Source organism: Tympanuchus pallidicinctus, unplaced genomic scaffold (assembly GCF_026119805.1).
Source record: "Tympanuchus pallidicinctus isolate F22 unplaced genomic scaffold, pur_lepc_1.0 scaffold147, whole genome shotgun sequence".
Lineage (NCBI taxonomy): Eukaryota > Metazoa > Chordata > Aves > Galliformes > Phasianidae > Tympanuchus > Tympanuchus pallidicinctus.
In genome coordinates this window covers 40968-68927 of record NW_026294666.1, presented here as the reverse complement: position 1 = coordinate 68927, position 27960 = coordinate 40968, and the positions used below count along the sequence as shown (strand labels likewise).

At 59.9% G+C, this 27960-nt stretch overlaps 1 protein-coding gene and 1 long non-coding RNA gene across 14 annotated transcripts; both read left to right on the top strand.

Moving 5' to 3' along the window:
• Window positions 1-280: 280 nt before the first annotated feature.
• Window positions 281-23005, top strand: LOC128076611 (small conductance calcium-activated potassium channel protein 3). Of its 12 annotated transcripts, none has more exons than XM_052674458.1 (9): window positions 3519-3754; window positions 3951-4006; window positions 4391-4694; window positions 4807-5353; window positions 12225-12366; window positions 13797-13907; window positions 15238-15365; window positions 16075-16144; window positions 17206-23005. In XM_052674458.1, exons 4-9 carry the CDS (start codon window positions 4977-4979, stop codon window positions 17500-17502), a joined length of 1125 nt encoding a protein of 374 aa, XP_052530418.1. In that variant the 5' UTR covers window positions 3519-3754; window positions 3951-4006; window positions 4391-4694; window positions 4807-4976; the 3' UTR covers window positions 17503-23005. The 12 variants fall into 12 exon arrangements, with proteins under 12 accessions (XP_052530410.1, XP_052530424.1, XP_052530418.1 ...); XM_052674454.1 differs by having other exon boundaries at window positions 3519-3782; XM_052674464.1 differs by lacking the exons at window positions 3519-3754; window positions 3951-4006; window positions 4391-4694 and adding exons at window positions 306-403; window positions 2866-3447 and having other exon boundaries at window positions 4935-5353.
• On the top strand, window positions 5804-7180 carry LOC128076612 (uncharacterized). Of its 2 annotated transcripts, none has more exons than XR_008204536.1 (4): window positions 5804-5912; window positions 5994-6075; window positions 6278-6317; window positions 7131-7180. It is a non-coding gene; the product is annotated as an uncharacterized LOC128076612 (long non-coding RNA). The 2 variants fall into 2 exon arrangements; XR_008204537.1 differs by lacking the exon at window positions 6278-6317 and adding an exon at window positions 6644-6683 and having other exon boundaries at window positions 7131-7177.
• Window positions 23006-27960: the final 4955 nt, after the last annotated feature.

The following is a 27960-nucleotide window of genomic DNA, read 5'->3' as shown; positions in this document are numbered from 1 at the left end:
GAGCGAGGGACTCTCTGCGACCAAATAGGGTCTGGGGTCTCGCACGGGGAAAATGAACCCAGCCCCTCCCCAGAGGGACCTGTGGGAGGTGGGGAGCGTTTTGCTGCAGTCACCACTGAATCAGGGGTTAATTTACGTAGAGCTAATTAGCAGGAGGGTCTTAATTGGCTCACCCATCAGGGTGCCATACCGCTGGGCTGGGTGCGGGTGGGTGGCTGAAGCTGCGGGGAGGGCGGTGGGTTCACCATGGGGGTCCCTCGGTTCCATCCCCATCGCTGACCCCAACTCCCCTCCTCTCTTCCTGCAGGACTCCATGTTCTCCCTGGCCCTGAAATGCCTTATCAGCCTCTCCACCGTCATCCTGCTGGGGCTCATCATCGCCTACCACACGCGGGAGGTGCAGGTACGTCCGAGGACTCATCCCCGAACGGTCCGTGCGCTTTGGAAGCAAGGATGTCCGCTGCCATCCCCATCCCACCCCTCTCACGGGGACAAACGGCCGCAGGAGCGATGGGTCCCCATCCTTCTCACCCCCCTCACGCTCCCCTCAGCCGGGTGCGAGCCGCAGCTTTTCACCTCTCCCTGTTTGTAGGACGGGGAGGGTCCCGCATTTCTGCTCTTTCACCGCACGGCCGCTCTGCCAAGGAAAGCTGTGAAATACCTTCCTAATCACGCCGCCCATTCTCTTCCTTTCTGCCCTCTCCGGCTTTGCGGGGAGATAAAGGCTCTGATTCGGCTCGCTCCGATGCCAGCGTTTTGGGGCTGCGGGGGGGTCGGGCGCAGCGTGCAGACCGTGCCCTGGGTCTGGGGGCGTCCCCCAGTGCGACCCTGACCCAACACCGCTGTCCCCACAGCACCCATCCCTCGGGAGCAGCCGAGGAAAGGCGCGGGAGCAGCCGCCTTCCTGCCGGGCCCGCGGCCAAACCGGGGCTGTGGTCACCGAGCAGCGATGCCGGGAGTTGCCGGCTTCATTCCGCATCCACCGGGGAGACACCGGGAGCGCCGAGCGCGGTCCCCTCCTCCTGCGCTGCGTTCTGTGCGCGCCGTCGGGGCTGAGCTCCCCAGTGCAGAGCAGCGCAGGAGATCTCTGCCCCTTCCACGGTCGAAAGGCCGCCCAGAACAAATATTTGAGAAGCTGCGCTGTGCTGCAATAATATTTACCCCCAGGGTCGCTGTGTTTGTGCCCGGCCGGGCTGAACCCGGCTCGCTGCCGCTTCCTTCCTCCCGCTTTTTGTTCTCGGTTCTGTCCTCCCGTCCCGGCTGAGCCCCGCTCAGCGCGCAGGGCAGAGCGGCTTAAATCGGCCGAAACGTCGCGATCTGGGGACGGGCCGCTGTGCTGGGGGCCGTGAAACCGAAGCGCCCCCAGCACGGAGGTGTCCCACCCTCAGCTTTGCGCTGCCCCGCTTCCTTCCACCCCTCCCCGTGGGCTCTCTGAGGTCTCCGCATCCTCGCGGCTCCTCGCAGCCTCGCGGCTTCAATAGCCGACGGTTCGGTGGCAATTAGCGGCGTGCGCTGATTTCCTCACTGCCTTCCCTTCCTCCGACCCCTAAAAACACGTGGGGTCCGGCACTCGCGGGCTGGTGGAGGAGAGGAGCTGGGTTTGAGTCGGTTTGCTCCCACAAATCCGCGCCGGCTGTTGGCGGCCCTATTATCTTTGAGGTGCTTATAAAGGGATCGCTGCTAATCCTCCGCGGGGATGGATGTGGGGCCGCCGGAGCCGTAAATCCTCAGCCACCGTTCCTCCCCAACCTGCGGGAAGGGCTCAGCTGCTTCCCCGGGTGTTAATTGCGTTAATTGCCAGCTCCCTGAGGATGTTCCGGCTTTCCATTTGCCGCGCGGGGCGGCGTCCTGCTGGGATTCCATAGGGCTGCAGGGCGGTTTTTGGGGGCTGAAGGGATCCATCCGACCCCACGGTGGGCACCCACCGCTGTGTGCAGGACCTCCCCTCATCCCGTTGCTGCCGTGGATTTGGGAGAGAGAACTTGAGGCTGTTTGAGGATTCGTTGGACGGGATGTCCTGGGAAGATGTCCGTAGAGACAAAGGAGCGGAGGAAAGCTGGCTGCTCCGTCAGGATGCCTTTCTGAGAGCACAAGGGCGCTCTGTCCCTCTCAATTAAGAGCGTGGGAAGGGGAGGCAGGAGACCGGCACGGCTTGGCAAGAACCTGCTGGTCGCACTGAGGGAGAAGAAGGGATTGTTGAACCGACGGTGGAAAACAAGGATGTGTCACCTGGGGGAGAATTCGTCGCTGCCATTGACAAGAAAGGGAGGATGAGTGGAACTCCAGGCTGGTGAGCGTCACCTCTGTGCCTGGGAAAATCGTGGAGCAGATCCTCCTAGAAGACAAATTGAGGCACAAATTAAGGATGAGTGGTGATTCCAGGCAGCCGGCATGGCTTCACCAAGGGAAGGTCGTGCCTGACCCATCTGGTGGCTGTAAGAGGGGGTGGCTTCGACTGGATGTCAGGAGGAAGTTCTTTGCACAGAGTGGTTCTGGAACAGGTTCTGTCCCTGGAGGTGTTCAGGATGTTCAGGACCAGGTTGGATGGCAAATGCCAGATCTGGAGGTTGGAGGCCCTGCCTGCAATGCGGGGGGGGGGGTTGGAACTCAATGGCCTTTTTATGGTCCCTTCCAACCCAAGCTTTTCTGTGAAGCTGGGGATACCCGGGTACCGCCGGACTGCGCCGAGGTTTCCATGGAAACCCCACGCAGCCGTGAGCTGTTGGGGCTGGAGGGGAGGGGGGGGGGACTGTGCCAAAGGGCCCCCCCTCCCCATCCCGACGCCCTTTGCCCGGTGTGCTGCCAAAAGGCTCTCACTGCCTCTTTCCTCTCGCTAATTTGTTTATTTTTAACACCCTTTTCCAGGAAGGAATGGGCTGTCAGCTCGCTAAATGCCTGAGGATCTCCCCTGACAGCTTGGAGCGATTTTATAAACAATTTCTCCAACAAAGCAGCTCAAAGGAGCGGAGCTTTCCCAACACAGGGAGGTGGCCGGGACGCACTGCGTGCGTCAGCCCCTTGGGATGGCTCTGGGAGGGGGGGGTGACTCTGCGTGCTGCCTGTGTGACACAGCACGGTCCTGGGGTCCCATTGCTGCTCCCAGCCTTTGGGACGTGACCTCCGTGTCCCCTTTGGGTCCATCTCCAGCGGTGTCTTTGCAGAGTGCTGTTCACAGAATGTCCCCGAGAGGCATCCGCCGCTTCTCGGCGCGCTCCGTGCGAAGCCAAGAGTGGTGGGAGCGCATCCTGCCCCTCGGGGGGGGGTTCTGTGCAGACCCCGTTGCAGCTCAGACCCCCACCGCAGCGCTCGGAGGAGCGGCTTTGCCCAGGGTGAACCTGCACGTTGCCATGACAACGCAGCATCCGTCGCTGCCTTCCTCCCAAAAAGTCGCCCTCCGGGTGCAGCTGGCAGCGGTCGCATGATGGTGACACAGCTGCTGTGTCAGAGGTGCCCCGTGGGGTGGGAGAAGGGGCCGTCCTGTGCGCCCTGTGGGGAGAGCTGGAAGGGACCTGAGGCTTTTGGGTGTCCCCAGTGCCGCCGCCGTGTGCCCGCTGTCCCCATCCCCACCCATCCGTGTTCCTCTGGGGCAATTCCCCTCATCCCAGTGGAGCTGCGTGATGTGGGTCCCTTCCTTGCCTGTCCCCTCAGTGCTGATGGGATGATGCAGGGGGATGCCCAGGGACCCCAGTAACCAAGGGGTGCCATAGGGCCACCAGTAACCATGGGATCCCATAGGGCCACCAGTAACCATGGGGTGCCATAGGGCCACCAGTAACCATGGGGTGCCATATGGCCAACAATTATGATAGGACCCCATAGGGCCACCAGTAACCATGGGATCCCATAGGGCCACCAGTAACCATGGGATGCCATAGGGCCACCAATAATGATTGGATCCCATAGGGCCAGCAGTAACCATGGGGTGCCATAGGGCCACCAGTAACTATGAGATCCCATAGGGCCACCAATAATGATGGGATCCCATAGGGCCACCAGTAACCATGGGGTGCCACATGACCACCAATAATGATCACAGAACTGTAGGGGTTGGAAGGGACCTCCAGAGATCATCAAGTCCAACCTCCCTGCCAAAGCGGGTTCCCTACAGCAGGGGATCCCATAGGGCCACCAGTAACCATGGGATGCCATAGGGCCAGCAGTAACCATGGGATCCCATAGGGCCACCAGTAACCATGGGATGCCACATGACCACCAATAATGATCACAGAACTGTAGGGGTTGGAAGGGACCTCCAGAGATCATCGAGTCCAACCCCGCTGCCAAAACGGGTTCCCTACAGCAGGGGATCCCATAGGACCACCAGTAACCATGGGGTGCCATAGGGCCACCAGTAACCATGGGATGCCATAGGGCCACCAGTAACTATGAGATCCCATAGGGCCACCAGTAACCATGGGATTCCCTAGGGCCACCAGTAACCATGGGATCCCATAGGGCCACCAGTAACCATGGGATCCCATAGGGCCACCAGTAACCATGGGATGCCACATGACCACCAATAATGATCACAGAACTGTAGGGATTGGAAGGGACCTCCAGAGATCATCAAGTCCAACCTCCCTGCCAAAGCGGGTTCCCTACAGCAGGGGATCCCATAGGGCCGCCAGTAACCGTGGGGTGCCATAGGGCCACCAGTAACCATGGGATGCCATAGGGCCACCAGTAACCATGGGGTGCCATAGGGCCACCAGTAACCATGGGATCCCATAGGGCCACCAGTAACCATGGGATCCCATAGGGCCGCCAGTAACCGTGGGGTGCCATAGGGCCACCAGTAACTATGAGATCCCATAGGGCCACCAATAATGATGGGATCCCATAGGGCCGCCAGTAACCGTGGGGTTCCACAGGGCCGCCCATAACCACAGGCTGCCCCACGGCCGCCCATAACCACGCGCTTTCCCTCCCGGCAGCTCTTTGTGATCGACAACGGTGCCGACGACTGGCGGATCGCCATGACGTACGAGCGCATCCTCTACATCAGCCTGGAGATGCTGGTTTGTGCCATTCACCCCATCCCTGGGGAGTACAAATTTTTCTGGACCGCACGCTTGGCGTTCTCCTACACTCCGTCTCGGGCGGAGGCGGACGTGGACATCATCCTGTCCATCCCCATGTTCCTGAGGCTCTACCTGATCGCACGCGTCATGCTGCTGCACAGCAAGCTCTTCACCGACGCCTCGTCGCGCAGCATCGGAGCCCTCAACAAGATCAACTTCAACACTCGTTTTGTCATGAAGACTCTCATGACCATCTGCCCCGGGACGGTGCTGCTGGTGTTCAGCATCTCCCTCTGGATCATCGCCGCGTGGACGGTGCGGGTGTGTGAGAGGTGAGGTGTGTGGGATGGGGGGAGCCTGGGGGGTGTTGTGGGGATGGGGGTGAGGATTGGGGACATGCAGGAGGTGCCGTGGGGATGGCACTGAGATTTAGGGACACCCAGGAGGTGCCATGGGGATGGTGATGGGGATTGGGGACATGCAAGAGGTGCCATGTGGAAGGCAATGAGGATTGGGGCATCCAGGAGGTGCCACGGAGATGGCACTGAGATTTAGGGACACCCAGGAGGTGCCATGGGGATGGTGATGGGGATGGGACACCCAGCAGGTGCCGTGGAGATGGCATTGAGAGTTAGGGACACCCAGGAGGTACAGTGGGGATGGTGATGGGGATTGGGGACATGCAGGAGGTGCCATGGGGATGGCCATGAGGATTGGGGCAACCAGGAGGTGCTGTGGGGGTGTGATGGGGACTGGGGACGTGCAGGAGGTGCTGTGGGGATGGCATTGAGAGTTAGGGACACTCAGAAGGTGCCGTGGGGATGGTGATGGCGACTGGGGACATGCAGGAGGTGCCATGTGGATGGCAGTGAGGATTGGGGCATCCAGGAGGTGCCATGGAGATGGCACTGAGATTTAGGGACACCCAGGAGGTGCCATGGGGATGGTGATGGGAATTGGGGCATCCAGGAGGTGCCGTGGAGATGGCATTGAGAGTTAGGGACACTCAGAAGGTGCTGTGGGGATGGTGATGGGGATTGGGGACATGCAGGAGGTGCCATGGGGATGGGGATGGGGATTGGGGCAACCAGGAGGTGCTGTGGGGGTGTGATGGGGATTGGGGACGTGCAGGAGGTGCTGTGGGGATGGCATTGAGAGTTAGGGACACCCAGGAGGTGCTGTGGGGGTGGTGAGGGGGATTGGGACACCCAACAGGTGCCATGGGGATGGTGATGGGGACTGAAGACATGCAGGAGGTGCCATGTGGAAGGCAATGAGGATTGGGGCATCCAGGAGGTGCCACGGAGATGGCACTGAGATTTAGGGACACCCAGGAGGTGCCATGGGGATGGTGATGGGGATTGGGGACACCCAGCAGGTGCCGTGGAGATGGCATTGAGAGTTAGGGACACCCAGGAGGTACAGTGGGGATGGTGATGGGGATTGGGGACATGCAGGAGGTGCCATGTGGATGGCCATGAGGATTGGGGCAACCAGGAGGTGCTGTGGGGGTGTGATGGGGACTGGGGACGTGCAGGAGGTGCTGTGGGGATGGCATTGAGAGTTAGGGACACCCAACAGGTGCCGTGGGGATGGTGATGGCGACTGGGGACATGCAGGAGGTGCCATGTGGATGGCAGTGAGGATTGGGGCATCCAGGAGGTGCCATGGAGATGGCACTGAGATTTAGGGACACCCAGGAGGTGCCGTGGGGATGGTGATGGGGATTGGGGCATCCAGGAGGTGCCGTGGAAATGGCATTGAGAGTTAGGGACACTCAGAAGGTGCTGTGGGGATGGTGATGGGGATTGAGGACGTGCAAGAGGTGCCGTAGGGATGGCAGTGAGGATTGGAGCATCCAGGAGGTGCTGTGGGGGTGTGATGGGGACTGGGGACATGCAGGAGGTGCCATGGAGGTGGCATTGAGATTTAGGGACACTCAGAAGGTGCTGTGGTGATGGTGATGGGGACTGGGGAGATGCAGGGGGTGCCATGTGGATGGCAGTGAGGATTGGGGCATCCAGGAGGTGCCATGGAGATGGCACTGAGATTTAGGGACACCCAGGAGGTGCCGTGGGGATGGTGATGGGGACTGGGGACATGCAGGAGGTGCCATGGAGGTGGCATTGAGAGTTAGGGACACTCAGAAGGTGCTGTGGTGATGGTGATGGGGATTGGGGAGATGCAGGAGGTGCCATGTGGATGGCAGTGAGGATTGGGGCATCCAGGAGGTGCCACAGAGATGGCACTGAGATTTAGGGACACCCAGGAGGTGCCGTGGGGATGGTGATGGGGACTGGGGACATGCAGGAGGTGCTGTGGCGATGGCATTGAGAGTTAGGGACACCCAGGAGGTGCCGTGGGGATGGTGATGGCGACTGGGGAGATGCAGGAGGTGCCATGTGGATGGCAGTGAGGATTGGGGCATCCAGGAGGTGCCATGGAGATGGCACTGAGATTTAGGGACACCCAGGAGGTGCTGTGGGGATGGTGATGGGGGTTGAGGACATGCAAGAGGTGCCGTAGGGATGGCAGTGAGGATTGGAGCATCCAGGAGGTACAGTGGGGATGGTGATGGGGATTGGGGAGATGCAGGAGGTGCCATGTGGATGGCACTGAGATTTAAGGACACCCAGGAGGTGCTGTGGGGGTGGTGATGGGGATGGGACACCCAACAGGTGCCGTGGGGATGGTGGTGGGGACTGAAGACATGCAGGAGGTGCCATGTGGAAGGCAATGAGGATTGGGACAACCAGGAGGTGCTGTGGGGGTGTGATGGGGATTGGGGACATGCAGGAGGTGCCATGTGGAAGGCAATGAGGATTGGGGCATCCAGGAGGTGCCACGGAGATGGCACTGAGATTTAGGGACACCCAGGAGGTGCCATGGGGATGGTGATGGGGATGGGACACCCAGCAGGTGCCGTGGAGATGGCATTGAGAGTTAGGGACACCCAGGAGGTACAGTGGGGATGGTGATGGGGATTGGGGACATGCAGGAGGTGCCATGGGGATGGGGATGGGGATTGGGGCAACCAGGAGGTGCTGTGGGGGTGTGATGGGGACTGGGGACGTGCAGGAGGTGCCATGGAGGTGGCATTGAGATTTAGGGACACCCAGGAGGTGCCATGGGGATGGTGGTGGGGACTGGGGACACCCAGGAGGTGCCGTGGGGATGGCATTGAGAGTTAGGGACACCCAGGAGGTACAGTGGGGATGGTGATGGGGATTGGGGACATGCAGGAGGTGCCATGTGGAAGGCAATGAGGATTGGGGCAACCAGGAGGTGCTGTGGGGGTGTGATGGTGATTGGGGACATGCAGGACGTGCTATGGGGATGGCATTGAGAGTTAGGGACACCCAGCAGGTGCCGTGGGGATGGTGGTGGGGACTGGGGACACCCAGGAGGTGCCGTGGCGATGCCAATGGGGCTGTTTGGGGGCTTTGATGGGTGCAGAGGGGATTTGTACAGGGAAAGGTGCAGCTTGGCTGTCTGTGAGTGCCATGACAACACGGTGCTTCCAAACCCACTGCTGGATGGCAGCACTGGCGTTGCTGTGGCGACCGGTGCCAGCAGGTACCACAGCGTCCCCATGGCAGCGTCCCCATGGCAGCGGGGTGGTACCGGGGCTGTCCCGGTGCCCAGGTTGCTTTGAGCAGTTCTTCCCCATGCAATGTGCCTGGTAGCCTGGCACAGGGATGGGGCTGTTCCAGTAGCCACGTGGGACGCAGAGCCACGAGCAGGGCGGCTCCGCTGGACGTTCTGTCCCCTATCCCTGCTGGCGGTGCCCATTGGGATCACATCCCCGAGGAGGACGGAGATGGGGCTGTCTGTGGGAGAGCACTCAAGAAGACAAATGCACGTTATGATTTGCTTTAAGTGGATTAGCTCAATCGCATGAAATCCCTTTAAGTCTGGGCTGTGGGATGATGCCGGGCTCAGCGGTGCGGGGTCGGGTCACCCCATCCATCCCCTCCTCTTCCTCCTCCCCTCGGTGTCACCACGCCATTTCATCCACGTCTCCAGAGCGTCTCTGAGTGGCATGGAAACGCTCTGGGGTTGTGGGAGCTCTTCCAGACGGTGCTGCTCTTCCTGCTCCTCCTAATGAGGCCTTTATGATGGGCTGGAGAGCTCTGTGCCTTCATTGCATCGGGGGATCCTTCTTTGTACCTTCTGAAAGGGAGCAGGCGGGTGGGTGGGGGGTTTTTAGGGGGGGGGTTTGCACCAAAGGGGGTCCAGCTGGAAGCACGGCGGATATAAAGAACAGGTTAATGATGGAGAGTGGGAATGAGGCAGGAGAACTGCTGCAGAGTGGGGACACGCAGGCAATGGGGGAAACAAACACACAGGGAATGGGATCACGGAGGGAGTGGGGTCAGGCAGAGAGCAGGGACTTGTCCCCAAGCGATGCTGTGTCCCTGCAGCACGCAGAGGCCCTGAGTGCTGGCCCAGTGTGACAGCAGGACCCTCGTGCCCACCCGCAGCAACGTGCATCTAGGGGACCAGATGCGTCCCCACCTCCCCATGCTGGCAGCCCAGGGGGCTCCATCCCCTTTCGTGCCCCCCCCCCCAGGACGGTGGCACTATTTGGGCGCGTTCCCGAGGCTGTGGCATCGCTCCAGGCGCCGTCTCCCCTCCTCCATGTCCCCGTCCCCCCCCCCCCCTGGTGCCACATCCCTCCGGAGGCAGCGAGTCTCTTAGCAACCCTCACCCCGCCGCTGCCTGCGGTGCTGCCTGCGGTGCTGCGCTGCCCGCGGCCGGCACACGTGTGCGTGCACGTGCGTGCAGCCCGCTCCCCTCCTGGTTTTGCACCCGGGAGGTGGGGGGGGGGGGGTTGCATTTTCCACCGGGGTTGTTTCCATTTTGTACCTGTGGGTGGTTGCATCTCGCACCGGATTTGTTTCCATTTTGCACTGAAGGGAGCGGTTGCATTTTTTACCTGGGATGTTTTCATTTTGCACTAATAGCACTTGCATTTTTGCATCAGGAACACTTGCATTTTGCACCGGGGGGCTTTGCATTTTGCACTGGTTGGCTTTGCATTTTGCACTGGGGGGCTTTGCATTTTGCACTGGAGGCACTTGCATTTTGTACTGGTTGGCTTTGCATTTTGCACCAGGGATGCTTGCTTTATGGACCAGTAGCAGTTGCATTTTGCACTGGTTGGCTTTGCATTTTGCACCGGGGGGCTTTGCATTTTGCACTGGAGGCACTTGCATTTTGTACTGGTGGGCTTTGCATTTTGCACTGGTTGGCTTTGCATTTTGCACTGGGGGGCTTTGCATTTTGCACCAGGGATGCTTGCTTTTTGGACCAGTAGCAGTTGCATTTTGCACCGGTGGGCTTTGCATTTTGCACTGGTTGGCTTTGCATTTTGCACTGGTGGGCTTTGCATTTTGCACTGGTTGGCTTTGCATTTTGCACTTGCATTTTGTACTGGTGGGCTTTGCATTTTGCACTGGTTGGCTTTGCATTTTGCACCGGAGGGCTTTGCATTTTGCACCGGTGGGCTTTGCATTTTGCACTGGAGGCACTTGCATTTTGCACTGGAGGCACTTGCATTTTGTACCGGAGGGCTTTGCATTTTGCACTGGTTGGCTTTGCATTTTGCACTGGAGGCACTTGCATTTTGCACCGGCGGGCTTTGCATTTCACACCAGGGATGCTTTGCATTTTGCACTGGCTGTTTGCATGCTGGACTTCCTGCCCTCTCCCAAACCCACAGCCAAGCACGCGCTGCTGCTGCTGCGTCCTCGTGCCTCGACGCTCCGCTCCCAGCCGGGGTGAAGCTCCTTCCGGGGAGCGCAGACGAGGGGGTGACAGAAAGCAGCTCTTGGGTCTAAACAATTGCATCAGCCCTTGGCGAGTGCAGCCGCCCCTCTTCCTGCTCAAGCCGTGCTGGTGCCAGCTGCTCCTGTTTATGAGCTCCGAGTGCTTCTGGGAAGGGAAAGCAACGCTCCATCCGGGGGCTCTGCGGCCCTTCGTTCGCGTCCCGTTTGCACCACGAGTCCTTTGGGGGCTGTGGGGTGGGAGCGTGCGTGGATGGTGAGGGGTTTGGGGGTGTTTGGTGCAGGGGAGAGGGTGGAAATGTCCCAGATTTGGAGGGGGATCCGTTGCAGGGTCGTGGTGTGGCCTTGCTCTGCTGCTGCTCTGCGCTGATCCGTTGGGGTCTCCGGTTACTTGGGGGGGATGGGGGGAGGGATGGAGAGAAAAACAAAATGCAGAAAGAGGAGAAAACCCAACTGTTGGGCGAGTTACGAGCTGCGAGGCTTGGATGAATCGATTCGCAGGGAATTGCCAACAGCTCCATCTGTTTTTCCTCTAATGATTTCGCGAGGAGGCTGAGAGGAACCTGCTGCGGAGGGGGGGGGGGATGAAGGAGGCAGGGCTCAGCAGTGGGGAGGTGGGGGCTGTGGGGCGCAGTGCCCACCCAGGGGGCTTCAGGGGGGCTCCTGATCCTATAGAGGAGGAAGAAGGGCTGTGGGATTCGATGGGGCTGCTTGGGGGTTTGCAGCATCCCTGGATCTGGGGGTGCTCTGCGTGTGCCCCAGTCAGGAGCTGCTGTGAGATGGGAGGAGAGAAGCTGAAGGAGCACGTGGACGTGGAGGGGATGGGGTCCCCCCTTTGTGGGGCTGGTGGTTCTCAGGGTGGGGGGCTTGGGGTTGCTTCAAGCAAAGCTCCTGCTGAGTGCATCCTCCCTTTGCACCGTGCTGCCATCCCTGTGGGTCCCGTTGGTGCTGCTCAGCCCTGTGAGTTCTGTGTGTCCCAACCCCATGGGTCTGGGGGGGGGGGGGGGGGCTCCTGTCCACCCCCACCCACCCTCCCACAGCCCCACGTCTGTTTCTGCCATCAGCCACGTGGCACTGGGGGGGGGGCTTGGGAAGGGGGGGACACCACACCACGGTTACAGCTCTGGCCGAAAGCAGAAGCCCCCACCGTTGGATTTTTGGGTTCTTTTTTTCCTTTGATATTTTTTTGTGCTGGAAATGCTGCAATCTGTGTGGGTTTGGGGCGTCCCCCTGCGTCGTTCATCTTCATCCCCTTTGCTTCGCATGACGCAGGAGGAACCCCAGGCCCGGTCTCTTTTGGGATCATCCCCTGTGCCAGCGCTCCCCACGGTCCCCAAGTGCTGCCCCAACCCCATTCCCAGCTGTGACACTCACACTTTTGTCCCCCCCTGTCCCCCTCCCCATACACACACAGGTACCACGACCAGCAGGACGTGACCAGCAACTTCCTGGGTGCCATGTGGCTCATCTCCATCACCTTCCTCTCCATCGGGTACGGGGACATGGTGCCGCACACCTACTGTGGGAAGGGGGTCTGTCTGCTCACCGGCATCATGGTAAGCACCAGGATGGGGCAGTGGGGTGCTTTAGGGACCAGTGCTCTGTCTGAGCATCGAGGTCTTGCAGCCTGAGAGCTGCCGGAGCTTTCCTTGCTGTTGGTTTGCTGGGTTTGGGGTGAATTTTGGTTTGAGGGAAGGGCTGGGCAGCCCATAGCTGCGTGGTGATGGCCTCGTCTTAAGGAAGCAGCAGATGTGGGGACCAGCAGCCCCTCGCATCCCTTGGCCGCCGGTCTGACTTCCATCACACCGAGCGATCCCAACTGCTGCAGCATCCCCACGGGGAGCGGGGACAGCTGGGAGAGCTCCCACCCACGGCACTGACCTGCAGGACCCCATCTACCTGCTCCAAGGGGCTGTGAGCCGGCCTGGCTTGCACTGCTGTGCAGCTGGGGACGGCTGCTCCGTGGCTCTGCACCGCTGTCCCCATCCTCTGCAGCACGTGGCGTTGCTACGACCGAAAAATCCACACTTGGGGGGGGGGTCCTGGGGCTCCCACCTCACCGGCAGATGTTGTGAACCGTGATACCGTGCGACATCCTGGCAGTGGGACGGGGGGACCCCTGGGCTGGGGACCCCCCCCATGCCACCCTGTCAAGCGATAGCAGCGCGCTGGGGCTCCCTAAAAGCGGCGTTAGGGTGGCTGTGCTGCTGGCAGAGGGAAGGGTGATGAAAGCTGAGAGCGCAGGCTGGGAGCTGCGGGGATGCGAAAGGACGCGGCTCAGCCCATGATGTTAATTAATGACTCTTTAATAAATAAAAGATTGCGTGCCAGGGTCACGGGCCTCTGCCAGAGCTGCGGGGAGGGGGAGCGGGCAGAGCCAGGTGGCACAGAGCCCTGGAGGAGCGGGGTCTCCTGCCTGGCACCTTCCGTTCCCAAACGCGCACCGGATCTGGTGCTCATTGCCAAGACGAAGCCACGCCAGCTGCCGCTGCCTGTGGGCAAATGGGGGTCCGGCCCCCTCCCATCACTGCTCCTCTGTGGGTTCTCAGTATCTCCCTTCTGCCTGGATTCCCCGTGGGTTCTCTGTCCCATGGGGACATCGGGAGGGCACCGATGGGCACCTCTGACGTCGTCAGTCAGCCTTGTTAATTGCTGGGAGCTCTGGCAGCTGCTCGAGGCCACAATGGGAGGCCGAATGCTGCTGTAAACCCGGGTTAAACTGGGTTGCCCACGTCAAGATGGCGGGGTTTGTGCAACCTGTGGGTGGGGGCTGGAGGGGCGTGCGGTGCATCCAGTGATCGGGGTTTGCATGTGGTTCCTTGATCCCCGGGGTGGGAATAGAGGGGGTGCAGGTGAGCCCCATCCTGACCCCCTGCCCCCCAGCGCCCCCCCAGCCCCTCATACCTGACCCTGTGACCCCTACACAACCCACACCTGACCAGGCCAAGTGACTTCCCCGTGTTCCCCCATCCTGCTGTCCCTGCAGGGCGCCGGCTGCACGGCCCTGGTGGTGGCTGTGGTGGCCCGAAAGCTGGAGCTCACCAAAGCTGAGAAGCACGTTCACAACTTCATGATGGACACGCAGCTGACCAAGAGGGTAAGGGCAAAGGGAGGGGTCCGGGGGGGGGGGGATGGTGCAGCATCCCTGGGGTCCCATTGGAGCTGAACGCAAAGCATGCTGAAGCATTAGGGTAAAAGCAAAGAGCGCCGGCCCTCTGCTTTGCTTTGCAGCTCTTTGTGAAATGCAGAGAGTGCAGCCGCACCCAGGGCAGGAAATGCACATATTTTCTCCTTCCCTCGGAGGAGATGGACCGTCTTCTCTGGTGGAACATGAGCTCACTCGTCTCAGGATTGGGGTTCCGGTGATTCAGCAGCTCCGTGCTGCAGACGAGTGCTGTGCTGTGGTACTGCTGTGTGCTCCATCCCAGTGGGGCACCCTGGAGCCGCGTGGGTCTGTGGGTGCTGTCCCAGACCCCAGCGTGGCACCGGGGTGGGGACGGGGCTGTGGGACACCCAGGTCACATCCAATGTGAGCAAAGCACAGGGCAGCATCAGGGTTTCAAGTTTAGGCATCTCCTTCCAGAAAAGCTTCCCCCAGGGAGCTAAATCCCAAACTGGCTCCGTTTGCGCCATGCATCGATGTCACTTTAGGTGACACAGGTGGCACAAGGTCATCGTGTCCTTGGCCACATCTGGGCTCACAGGAGAAGAGCTCTGCTTGCAATCCAGCAGTGCTGGAGGGCTGGAGGGGCTCCCAGCGCCCGTTTGAGGTCGCTTTTGGCACAAGGGATGGACGGAGTGAGGGGCAATGCAGGCAGGTTGGGGACCACAGGGGCACTGAGCCCTCATCCAGCTCCAAGGGGTGCAGATGGGGCATCCGCAGAGGGCAAAGTGGGTGAGGAGCCTCATGGCTGGAGCACATTTCCCCAAAGCGTCAGAGAGGGATGGGGATGGGGATGGGGATGGGGATGGGGTGGTGATGGAGTGGGGTTGAGGATGGGGATGGGGATGGGGATGGGGTGGTGATGAAGTGGGGATGGGGATGGGATGGGGATGGTGATGGGGATGCGGATGGGGATGGGGTGGTGATGAAGTGGGGATGGGGATGGGATGGGGATGGTGATGGGGATGCGGATGGGGATGGGGTGGTGATGAAGTGGGGATGGGGATGGGATGGGGATGGTGATGGGGATGCGGATGGGGATACAGCAGGGCCAGGGCCATTGCTCTGCCTGCAGCACTCCATCCCTGCCTTGCATGACCCCACACACGTCCGATCAGGCACATGGAGCTCCCAGCTGGGACAATTCAGGTCCTGTGATCCCAACCAGCAGCGCCCAGCGGGGCCGGAGCGCTGTTTTCATGCAATAATTCGTCCCACGCGCTGCAGCAGATGGGGCTGCTGACCCGATGCCCTTCTCTTACAGATCAAGAACGCGGCGGCCAACGTCCTGCGGGAGACGTGGCTCATCTACAAGCACACCAAGCTGCTGAAAAAGATCGACCACGCCAAAGTCCGGAAGCACCAGAGGAAGTTCCTACAAGCCATTCACCAGTAAGTGGGGAGCCGTGGGGTGCTGCGATGGGGGGGAGGGGGCTCTGAGCCTGGGGAGGGGGCCCTTTGGGATCCCACAGCGACTGGGAGAGCTGAGGATAGGGAGGGGATCCCTCTGATATCCCACTGTGATGGGGAGGGCTGAGCGTGGGGAGGGGGTCCCTCTGTGATCCCATGGCAATGAGGAGGGCTGAGCATGGGGAGGGGGTCCTTCTGTGATCCCAAGGCAATGAGGAGGGCTGAGCATGGGGAGGGGGTCCCTCTGTGATCCCAAGGCAATGAGGAGAGCTGAGCATGGGGAGGGGGTCCCTCTGTGATCCCATGGCAATGAGGAGGGCTGAGCATGGGGAGGGGGTCCCTCTGTGATCCCATGGCAACGAGGAGGGCTGAGCATGGGGAGGGGGTCCCTCTGTGATCCCATGGCAACGAGGAGGGCTGAGCATGGGGAGGGGGTCCTTCTGTGATCCCATGGCAATGAGGAGGGCTGAGCATGGGGAGGGGGTCCCTCTGTGATCCCATGGCAATGAGGAGGGCTGAGCCTGGGGAGGGGGTCCTTCTGTGATCCCATGGCAATGAGGAGGGCTGAGCATGGGGAGGGGGTCCCAGCCCATCCACAGGATGGCTCTCCATTTCCTAGTAATGGGAAGGGTCTCTGCAGCGTTTTGTAGTTGGGAAGAGTGGTGCGTGGCGTTGCTCTCCCCCTCCCCAGGTTGCGCAGCGTGAAGATGGAGCAGCGGAAGCTGAGCGACCAGGCCAACACGCTGGTCGACCTCTCGAAGGCAAGTCCTCCCATAACCCCATGGCCTCGTGTTCCTCTTCCCTTGGAACATCCGAGGCAGAACCTGGCTGACCGCGGTGCTCCGGCTCCTGAGCTGTCAGCGTGAACATCTCACAGCCCTTGCATGTAGAACAGAGCGAGGACGGGGGGGTCACCCCATTTCCATTAGAGCTCTGCGCTCACCGCCCCATAGGAACGCTGCACGGCCCAGCTGGGGATGCTCATGGCTCAGCAGCCCCCAGGTTTCATCATTCCCATCTCCTCACAGCGGAAATCAGGCGCGCCAAGCGCCGGTCCCAGCACAGGGGGGTCAGATGTGCGCCGGGTGTGCGGTGTCTGCTGTGCTGTGCCGCATCCCAGTGCGCCCACCCCTCATCCTGGGCTGGTGCAGAGGGGCTTGGGAGAGGGGGGGCAGCTGGCTCTGCTGGTAGGAAGGAGTTAAAGCAATGGGGATTATCTGGAGTTCGGCTCCCAGATGGCCAAGCATCCTCTGGGGCCCCATCCCCACCAGCTGGCTGCAACCAGTTCCCTCCATGCTCTGCTATGGGGGCAGCTCTGTCCCAGGGGCTCTGCGGGAGCTTAGCAATGGGGCTGGAGTGGGTGAAAGCAGCCTGGGAGCCGCACAGAAGAGCCCAACTAATAGTTTTGCTGGGGCACAGATGGGAGCAGAGGCTGCAGAGTGTTGCAAAGCTGCAGCAGCCCCTCTGTGAGCCACTCTGCTGGTGTGTGAGGCTGAAGGCTCCATGCAGGGCATGAGCTGGCAGCACTGCTGCACAGCTGTCCCTGTCCTCATCCCCTCCACTTGCTCTTACTTCCTGCGTTGTGCTGAGCTTGCAGAGCCCCGGGGCTGCCTGATGAGAGCTGACAGCAGCAGGCTCTGAGTTGCAGAGCAGGCGAAACCTCTGGGTTGCAGAGCGGGTGAAACCTCCGGCTGCGAGGAGAACTTCTGCTCAGGAGCAGAACTTTCAGCCCCAGGAAGGGTCGGGGGGCTGCGCAGCTGCACGAGGTGGGGTGGGGGCTGACAGGGAATCACTGATCCGACCCCTCTCCTTCCCTCTGTAGATGCAGAACGTGATGTACGACCTCATCACCGAGCTCAACGACCGCAGCGAGGACCTGGAGAAGCAGCTGGGCAGCCTGGAGTCCAAACTGGAGCAGCTGAGCGCCAGCTTCAACTCACTGCCTCTGCTGCTGGCCGACATGCTGCGCCAGCAGCACCAGCGCCTGCTCGCCGCCGTGGTGGAGGCTCGGGCCGTTGCCGTGCCTGCCGGCACCCCGCAGACCCCTCTGTCCGAGAGCCCCATCGGGGTCAGCTCCACCTCTTTCCCCACCCCGTACACCAGCTCCAGCAGCTGCTAAAAGCGCAGAGCGAAGCCCCTTCCTGGCGCTCCGTGGACACGGGGAGAGCTGGCGGCGGCCCCGAGGACTCGGCGTTCCCTCTGGGAACGGCGTTGGAGCGGTGATGCCTTGGGATGGACATCTCCCCCCTTCTCCTCTGTCCCCCAGACCCGCTCCCTTTCCCCCCCCCCCCCCCCCCGTTTCGGTGCCTCTACTCGTGGTGAAGGAAGGGGACGGAGGCGACGCTTCGCGCCGCGGCGCTCGGTGGAGGACAGGAATCCACGCTCAATCTCAGGTCTTCACATTGAAAACAAAACAAAACGAACACAAACCAGTCGGAAGCACTGAAGCGACGGAGACACCGGAGGGAGAATCGCACCGTGTGGAGCTCGGGGCTACGGGGGGGCACAGGGCTGCTCGCCCCCAACCCCTCCCAGTGCGTTCCCCTCCTCCTGACCTTGGAGTTCTTGCACAGCTCTGCCCTGAGATGTCCGTGCTCCGTCCCGTCTCCTTGCCAAGACACCAACACGCTCCCCTCGCTCTGTTCCAGGGTAGGTGGTGGGCTCCGAGCTGAGCGGGGGTTCTCTCTGCGGCACCGGTGCTCTCCGTTGGGGCAGAACCAGCTCTTCGTTTTGGCTCATTGGAGTCTCGAGCAGTGCTTAATACAGGTGGGGACGCCCCCACCGCTGCCCCCCACCCCATCCGGAGGTCTCCAAACCCCGGAACACCCCTGAGGTCGGGGAAGGCACCGGGCGCAGCTCCGACCCCGATGCCGCGGACGATGCTCAGTGTGGGACGCTTCATCTGTTTAAAACCACCCCCACCCCGCACCGCTCCTGCTGGGGGTCAGCAGCACCGGGGAGCGAAGATCCCTGTTCTGCTGTCACCGTGTCCCCTTCTCGTGTCACCCCGCAGCAGTTTGGGGTTCTGCCCGGTCCCTGCGCTGCCCCCGCTTTGGGGACGGCGTTTGCTGCTTTCATTGAAAACACGGCAGAGGATATTTATATATTTTTAAACAGATGAAGTCAGCGTGTAATTACTCCGTGATATTAATTACACATCACCCGGCAGTGTCAGTAATTGTAATCAAAAGCCACTGTGTTACTCCAGGTATACTCAGCCTGTAATCTTCTCCTTCGTAACTCTTTCGCTCCCGTCAGTAACGCTGCGTTCCGTGCGCACGCAGGCAGGGGTGGATCGGCCCCAGTGCAGAGGAATTGCTGTGCAAAACCCCACTCCCTGCTGCTGGAAGGTATCTTACTCCTCGTGCCCCGCAATTAAAGCTGCACAGGAAACAAGCAGCGGTTACGAGGCGCTCCCCTCCCTCCCTCCCCCCCTCCTCCAGCCCTGCCATTGGCACATGGCAGAGGAGGAGGAGGAGGAGGAGGAAGGCTCCTCCAGAGGAGCTGCAAAATGCGCTCCCGGTGCTGCAGAGGTGGTGCTGTGAAGCCTGTTGGTAGCACGGTAGCAGCCCCGGTTGTTCTTGTCGCATGGTTTGCATTCAGGGAGCGCAGAGCTCACTGCCAGCCTTTTTTATTCCTCGGCCAGCAGCGCATCTTCAGCTTCTGGGAAGGAGCTGCCCTTCCCCTGCACGAAGATCTTGTCATTAGTTTAATTGCTGGGCGGGCAGGGCTGATGGGAGCGTGTCATTGCCTCGGCAGCGCGCCAGCGCCGGCTCTCAGCATTGCTGCCAGTCCCTGTGCCTCCAGGTAACCACCCCTCACCTCCCCGCTCCTCAGATGGGGTGAAGAGGAGATGCCCATCTTCCCATCTTCCCATCTTCCCAAGGAGATTTCGAGCACGGCAATGGAGGAAGCCTTGCGAACGCCAAGGATGAGCCTAAAATACAGAATCTCCACTGGCCGCGGGCAGCCAGCAGAGAAAAACGTTTCCACGCCTCTCCTGTGGTTTGTGTAGGAACAAAGCGCCGTGCAGCGATGCGCCGTGGGGCTGAAGGAAGTATTGATGGCTGGGAATCGATATCTCCAGCGGGAACCTCCTCACGGGCTGGTAATCAAGTCTGAGAAAGCAACAAGAGTAGGACAAGAGGAGGAAGTGCCAGCTGGGCCGCCAAGTGACAGAGCGGTGATGAGAGCTTCAGCATTGCCACCAGCGCAGGAGCACCTCGTCCTTGGGCAGAGCTGCTGCTTCCTCATGGCACCGCTGCAGCCCACGGCCCTGTGCCCTCCATCGCACGCTCTGAGCTCAGAGCTTGCACGTGGCACCCCCAGCTCTGCACCTCACAGCCTGTGGACCCCCATCCTCACACAGCACGGCAGTCCCTCTGCCCAGCACCCCACACCTCATGCACCTTGCAGCCATGCACCTTGCAGCCATGCACCTTGAATCCCGCAGCCCGCATCCACGCACCCTTCATCCCTTGCATCCTACATCCTTCATTCCATAAACCCTACACCCTTCATCCCATGCATACTCCATCCCTTGAACCCTAAATGGTGCATGCATCCGTGCGCCCTACACTCTTCATTCCCCACAAACGACACCCCACATCCCATTCACCCTTCATTCCATTCACCCTACTTCTCATGCACCCTTCATCCAATGCACTCTAAACCCTCCATCCCATGCACCCTTCATTCCATGCACCCTACTTCTCATGCACCCTCCATCCAATGCACTCTAAGCCCTCCATCCCATGCACCCTTCATTCCATGCACCCTCCATCCAATGCATTCCACCCTCCATCCCATGTACCCTTATTCCCATGCACCCTTCATCCCTTGTACCCTACGCCCTCCATTCCATGCACCCTCCATCCAGTGCACTCCACCCTCCATCCCATGTACCCCTATTCCCACGCCCCCTTCATCCCTCATATCCTACACCCCACATCCCACGCACCCTCCATCCATCCAGCCCTCTACACCCTCCATCCTATACAGCCTTATTCCTTTATCCCTCATACTCTACACCCTCCATCTCGTGCACCTCCATCCAATGCTCTACACCCTCATCCTCCACTCCGTCCCCACCCGCTGCCGGTTCAGCACCGCGGACAGCGCCGCGCCGGTTCCGGTGTCGGTTCCGGTGTCGGTCCCGGTTGCCACGTGGGCACTGAGCCCCCCACACACCGACAGATGAGAGGGGAGCTCTCCTGCTTTCCTTTCCCCTGAGCTCCGAGCACCGAAGCGAGCAAGGAGGAGAGCTGGGACCAACGGGAGCCGTGCAGGAAAAGCACAAGAACCCAACAACAGCATCGTCTCGAAAACCCAAAGAGATGCCGACCTCTCACCGGGAAGCAGCCCTCAGACCCCCGCACCGGCTCAGCCCACCCCCCCATTTTGCAAAGCGAGACGACCACCCCCCCCTCTCAGCACTGCAGCTGCTATCCCAGGTGGGGCGAGCTCAACCCGACGCCCTCCATACCCACCCACTGCCTCCCGCAGCGCAGCCTCGGTTTTCCCCTCTGCGAACCTCTTGCACCGCCTGCAAGGAAACGTCCTAAAAACGCCAGAAAAAAAAAAAATAAGAAAAAAAAAAAAAAAAAAAAAAGGAAAAAATAATTAAAAAAAAAAAATACGACGTCCTCTCTGCAAACCCACAGACTGAAAACGCTTCTGTCCAGACTGAAGGAGGCTTCCGCACGGGTTTGCACCTTGCCTCTGTACTGCTCGCTTCTTTTTTTAACGATAGGGGAAAGCATAATAGTTTATTTTAACTATGAAATATATTGCTATATTACAAAGGTTATTGTAACTTTCAATTATGGTTTTGTACCCGACCTGTTGTCGGCAGGCAGCGACGCCCGCCTGCTGCCCATGTCTGTTTCTGAGTACAGTCACTGCGGGGCCGCGGCTGGTGGGAGCTCCCAGCGCAGCCCCCATCCCGATCCCTTCCATCCCAAGGCGTTAATCCCCGCTGGGATCCTAAATTTCTGTAGCACCGGGGCTTTGCTTTTCGCTTTTCTCAGCCTCCTGAAAGCCATTCCTTCTCCTGGTCCCGTTCAGCTGCGGGATGGAGGCTTTGGGGACGGAGCAGTGCAGGGCGCATCGCTTCTCCCTCGCTTTCGGACTTCAACAACCCAACCGTTTGGCTCAGAGCAGCCACACCGGCGCAGTGCGGTGCTCTCCAAGTTCAGGGATCACCCATCCATCCTCCTCCTCCTCGGGGCAGGAGGGCTGTGGGGTCCCACTCTCTTCTTCCTCTCAGGTCAACGTGTCCCCAGCTCGGGGACGAGGGCATCCCCACATCCCCACTGGTGGCAGGTAAGGACTTGGCACGGGGAGGCCGTGGGGTGCCTGGAGGTTTTGCTTCCTTCCATCTCAGGCTGTGCTTGTGTAGGACGGAGAGGCAGCCCCAAATTTAGGAGAGGGACGTGGTGAGGTTGCAGGGATTGTCCCAGCTCAGCCTTGCCGTTCTCAGTGCGCACTTGGGGGGCATCTCAGCACCGTGTGCAGGACGAGGTCTGTAGGGAAATAGTCTTAAACCCCCCTTTGCAGCCCTGCTCTGCGCTCCTGGCCGCTTCCTTCCATGTGGAGCAGCAGCCAGGGTTGAGCATGGCGCCTGGGACCAATTCCTGCTGCCTTCCTCCAGCACAGCAAAATCCCTTACGCAGCTCCTCTATCCCCCCCCCCATCCCCATAGCGCTGTCACTGTTATCAGTTATCACTATCAGAGCCCATGAAGGCACCCGGAGCTGCAGGTTGGAGAGCTCAGACGGCTCCTTGCAGGGCTGAAGCCCCCCCAGCAGCTCCAGCTGCCCCCCGTTGAGCCCAGCTCAGGGGGTTCCTGGGGTTTGTGGCCAGGCTGGAGGAGAAGGGCTGGCTCCTTTCCTTGTGAGCGGTGGTGAGGGCATTGCTGACCCCCTTCTGCTGGGGCTGAGGTCTGTAGGGTGCTCGGAGCCCTTGTGCTCCTTCTGTCCCCAGCCATCTCACAGCCCTGTGACCCCCAGGTAGGTTTGCTGGGGTATCTCCTTTGAGGGGGGGGGGGGTTGAAGGATGCTGCTGCTCCTGCTGCTGCTGCTGCTGCTGCTGGGGGACTTTGCTCTGCTTCCTGCCCCCATCTTCTCCCCACTCAGCTCCCTAAGGGCTGCAGGGAGGATTTAACGGGGGGAAGCCCTTCTGCTCGGGGGGTTCTTGCTTTTCCCTGGATGAGCCCCATCTGCGCCCCATTTCCTGAGCAAAGGGCAGCTCTGCAGCCCCCAGGATGCGCTCTTCTCCGCCTCCTGCCCAAATCCTTCCTCCCCTGCACTGCACAACCCAACGTGGCCCTATAGAGCTGCTTGGGGCTGCGGTGAGGATCCGGCCCCACACTCCTCCCAATCTGCGCATGGCCCTGAAGAGGGGAAGGGAACGGGCCCTGCCCGTCCCAGCAGCATTGCCATAAACCGAGCTGTACCCAGAAACAGGCGCGTTTTAAACTATGGCTTTAACCTGTTCACTGTAAAAAGTGCCTTGGACTTTAATCTGAAGAGGTCAGTATCTATAAATATTTACCTGTGCGGGTGTGTAAGTATGCAGATCTCGATGTATAGTTACACACGCAAATATATGACGTATACGTACCTACATAAACGCTTCAGACCCCTCTGTTCTGCTGGTCCTTGGAGCTCTGTTCTGGGTGTTGGATGGGAGCTGTGTTGGCAGGGAACCGTTGCGATGCTCAGGGTGGTCGTGCTGTGGGTGCACTGGCATTGGGGTGCTGCCTCTGCGGGGTGCAGGTGGCGGAGCAGCCCCTCACCGGAGGGGTGCTGAGCTCCCTGCATCTCAAGGAATGGCTTTGTGTCCCTCGGGGTCTGTGCTGGGCTCTTGTGGTCCCTATATGAGCTTTAGGAAGGCCCCGCAAAGAGAAACTTTCCTTGCTGACATGCAGACATAGGGAAGGATGAGGACAGTGGCACCAGTGCTGGTTTTCCAGTGGCTGCTGCCATCGCTGCCTTTGTTGGTGGGGAGGGGGGGGATGAGACTTCCCTGAGCCGCAGCAGCAGGCTTTCTGCTTGGGATGGCTCTGCTGTGCCAGCAGCCCACCTGCACGAGGCTTCTTGTGCTGAATGAGAGCCCCTCTCCTTTGGCACTGTGCTGATGCACGCATTTTTTCCCTCCTCCTGAGCCCAGTGTGACCAGAGCTGCTCCCAAAGCTCAGCCATTGGATGGGTCACCTCTCACCAAAGAGACAGAATCTGGCTGGGATGTGGGGCAGAGCCTCGACGGAGCGCTCTGAGCTTTGGCTCATGGTTTAACACCCTTCCCTTTCTCCCCCCCCCCCCAAAAAAAACCCAACCAACCCAGATGCAGCCCCACACCCGCAGAGGAAGGCTGGGGTGACACGCAGCGATGGCACCGTGACAAATCACTCAGTCGAGCATCGCTTTGAGCCAAAGCTGCCAACTTTCAAACCACCTCCAGCGTTCCGAGGGGCTCTCAGAGGGCTGATGAATGCCACGCCAGCTCCATTTCCCAAATTAGTGTCTTAGCAGTGCAGAGCCCCGTGCCATCAGTGCAGCTGTGCGCTGGTGCTGCCCATGGAGACGGGAGGGATTCGTTTAATCTCTGCGTGCGGCACCAAATCTGCTTTTATTAATGGTCGGGATTAAGGCAGGAGGCAGAGCTGTGTGTCCCCACGTCCTCTGCATCCCAACCCCATGGATGTGGTGGTGGTGAATGAAGCGCGCTCGGAAGGAGGAAAAATCAAGAGGAATCAATGCTGTTAAGCACTGCGCTCTGCAGTTGCTTGAAAAGCAGATGGAGGTTCTTAAGAACAGTGGGGAACTGCTGGCCCGCACCTGAGGAGGGGAAACCCGTGGGCACGCTGCCATAGGCCTGAATCGACGCCTGCTGGGAATGTGGGAGCAGCTCCCAGCGATTGCAGCAGGGCTGCTTTCCGTGTGCTCCCATTTCCCATCTCGGGGGTGGGGAGCAGAGCAGCCCTGCAGGGGGGGGGGTTGGTTCTGCCCTGGGGGTCACAGCGCAGCTCAGGGCCGTCTCCCGCTGTTCTTTCCATCTCTCACAGGCTCGTTTCACCGAGGTAAAAGCAAGGCTGCTAATTTCATCCCCTGCCGGGGCCGTTAGTTAGCACTAATTATCCACACGGCGGTGTGAGGTCTGCAGAGCAGATCGCGCCTCGGAGAGGTCTGGGCAGCGTCAGTGGAGCAGCTCAGCAATGCCGCGGCTCGGCTGCTTCGCGCCCCATGCCCAGCACTGCGGGGCTGCGTGCGACGGCTCCTGTGCTCCCCACAGCTGCTGTGTGCTGATATCTCCTTGCCCGGCTTGCAGTGTTTGCACAGAGCTTCCTTTTCTCTCCCCGACGTGCCTGCAATCCCCATGAGGGCGCACGGAGGATGCATCTGCATGAGGAGATGCCAGGAGCAGCTATCGTCGCTTCCCAGCTCCCGCTGCTCGCACAGTGAGAAGGGTTCCTCAGCAGGAATCGGCTGTGAAAAGCGGTGGTAAATGACACTTTGCTGTGCAATGGGTATTTCTGGGTTTCCTGCTGGGCTTCCCGTGCTGCAGTGGTGGAGGTGCTGTGGAGGGGGGGGGCTTTGCTGCACTCCCCCCCCCCAAGTCCCTAGAAAAGCGACCCCTCCTCCACAGCAGTGCTCTGCCAAATGCAGGGCTGTGCATTCCTGCATCTCATGCAGGGGGACAGAATGCGATAGAAGGGTTCAGAAACCCTTCCAAGTGGTATTTTTGGGAGCTCTGGACCGTGCAGGGTTTGGGGTCGCTGCTCCAGCACAGGGCCTGCATGGCTTTACTTGTACCAAAAATCGGTTGGGAGCAACAGGTTGCGTATTAATGAAAGAGGAATCAATTAGGCGGCGAGCTGCTCAGCCACCTGGTGCTGCTGACTATTTTTTCCCCCTCCTTTTCTTTCTCCTTAACGCTCTGCTGCTGCCTCTGGGGAAGTCATGAAAGAAGCGAGGCACGTTCCAGCTTCTCGCTTGCTTTTAGATTAAACAACAAAAAAAAAAACGCCTTTTGTGGGGAAATCTGTGCGGAGCATCCAATTAAAGAGCCGTCCCCGTGCCATCCATCAGCACCGGGCTGCGGCTCGGCTGTCAGCCGCTTTGTGCTGCGCCAACAGAACCATTTGCAGCGATCAGAGGGGGGGAAAAGCAGAGAAAAGGTGTGAGGGGATGCTGTGGGAGGCGCAGAGGAGCTCAGTGCGATGGAAGCACTTCGGAGGTCTGACTGCAGCCGGCTTCTCTTTGCAGCCTCGGTGCTCGACAGCCCCGTAAACGCGCAAAAAGAGGGGCTGAGCGCTGCCCTTCCATTGCAGAGTGATGACACTGAGGAGAATAGCAGAGGGGTGGGGGGAAATCAGCCCTGCCGTTGTGTCCTGGGGTAAAAGGGGAGCCCTGAGATGGGGGCGTGCAGCCTCCAGGATGCCTTTCAGCCTTTGGGTTGGGGCTGTGCCCAGCTGGGGATTGCAAAATCCCTTCGATTTGGCTGAGCACACAGCAAAGCTCTCTCTCTCTCTCTCTCTCTGCAAAATCAGATTTAATATTAAACGCAAAAGGGGGTGGCAAAGGGCAGGAGGGAACCTGGGCTGGATGGCACCGTAAAGGTTACAGAACAGAATGTTAATGCTGTCTGTCAGGAAGCTCCCTGCAAGCTGGCAGTGGGAAGGCTCACTGATGTGACTGATGAGCTGCCTGGGAGCTGCTGCCTTCATTCAGAGCAGCACAGGGAGCCCCTTCTCACTGCTCCCCATCCAAGGACTTCCTTCACACACACACTCCCCGGGGGGGGGGGGGGTGAAGGCTCTGAGCAGCAAGAGCCATGCAACAACACAGCTCCCTGAGCAACAGCAGCGCAAGGCTGAAGGCCAAGGCGCCCAGCAGACACTGACAGCCATAAAAACGTGACAGATGAGCCCACCAGCAGCCAAGGCGAGGGCTCACGTGGCAGCCTCAGCCATGGGGAACGCTGCTGTTGTCGCAGCCAGCGCCGAGCTGCTCCCTGCTGCTGCAGCTGCACAGTCACTGCGATGCTCCTGCAGCTGTGCCATCCCCACCCACAGCCCCACACAGCACTGGGGAGGCGCAGGGAGAGCCCCCCCCTTCTCCCCCCTCATCCCCTCCATGCTGTATCAGGATGAGCAATCGCTGCTGATGTCTGCAGAGCAGCCGTGGCAGCTGCTGCTGTGCCATCCAAGCTCAGCTTCACACCTCTGCTGAGCGGCGAGGAGCCTCGAAGGGAATTGCTCATGCAGCGTTGGGTGATGCTGCTGCTTCCCCTGCCTTTGTGTCAGCAGGGATTGCTTCGAAGTGGGAAATCCCATTTGGGATGCAGCACTGAGCTCGGGGAAGGCAGACCCAGGGCTGGAGCTCTGCGTGCAGCCCTTTGGGGTGCGAGTGTCAGCTGCTCCTTTCCTGCAGGGATGGAGCAAATGGCATTCGTGGTGGTTCTGCAGGTTGAGTGATCGCCACCTGCTTGTTAAAATGGGCCGCCACCAGCACCACCACTGAGGTACCAGTGCTGCAATAAGAATCTATTGGGGGAAAACAAACAAACAAACCCCCAAAAAACCTTTGGAGGGGAATAGGAGCAGCAGGAGCTGCAGAGATCCAACACGGGGCTCACAGCTTTGCGGCTGCACCCAATGCAGAGCAGCACTGTGAAGGATGCAGGGACTGAACCCCATTCCTTGCAGCACTGCAGGGCTCAACGTTGCGCTGCAGGAGCTCAGAGCACAGCCACAGGGCAGCACCTCCGCTCAATTAAAGCTTCCAGTCAGCTGATGGAGGAGAGTAACAAAATGTCCCCGTTGCAATCGAGCCATCGGCTTTTATCTCCCGGTGGGAACAGGCTGATTCAACAGCGAGGAAGCGATATTTCAGCACGTCTCATAAAGCAGCTCTTAGATGGAGCCCGGCGGAACAATGGCCTTCCAGCAGCGGGTCGGGCGGGGGAGCTGTGCCACAATTTATGGCATTTCGTAAGAGGGAGCGGAACAAAGGCGGCACCTGAGGCGCTCGGTGCCTTGGTTCGTGCTGCCATCGTGCGGGGGGGACGAGCTCGGAGTCGGGGGTCCCCCACAGCCTGTGCTGGGTGGGGGGTACGGAGCAGCACGCCAAGGCTTTCAGCCCCTTATCTCTAAATTAACCCACGGATCGTCCTGATAACAGCTCGGCGGCTCCATCTCTCCCACTGCGTTCCTATGGAGACGAGCTGGAGCTTGCCCAAGTCTCCACGAGTCGTAGAATCATAGAATCCTAGAATGGCCTGGGTTGAAAAGGACCACGGTGATCATCAGCTCCAACCCCTTGCTATGTGCAGGGTCGCCAACCACCACACCAGGCTGCCCAGAAAACCCACAGGGTGCCATAAGGATCCATAGGGTGCCATAGGGACCCATGGGGCGCCATAGGGACCCAATGGACTCATTGAATGCCCTGGGTTGCAAAGGACCACAATGGCCATCAGCTCCAGTCTCCTGCTGTGTGCAGGGTCTCCAAACACCAGACCAGGCTGCTGAGAGAACCGATAGGGTGCCATAGGGACCTGTAGGGCGCCATAG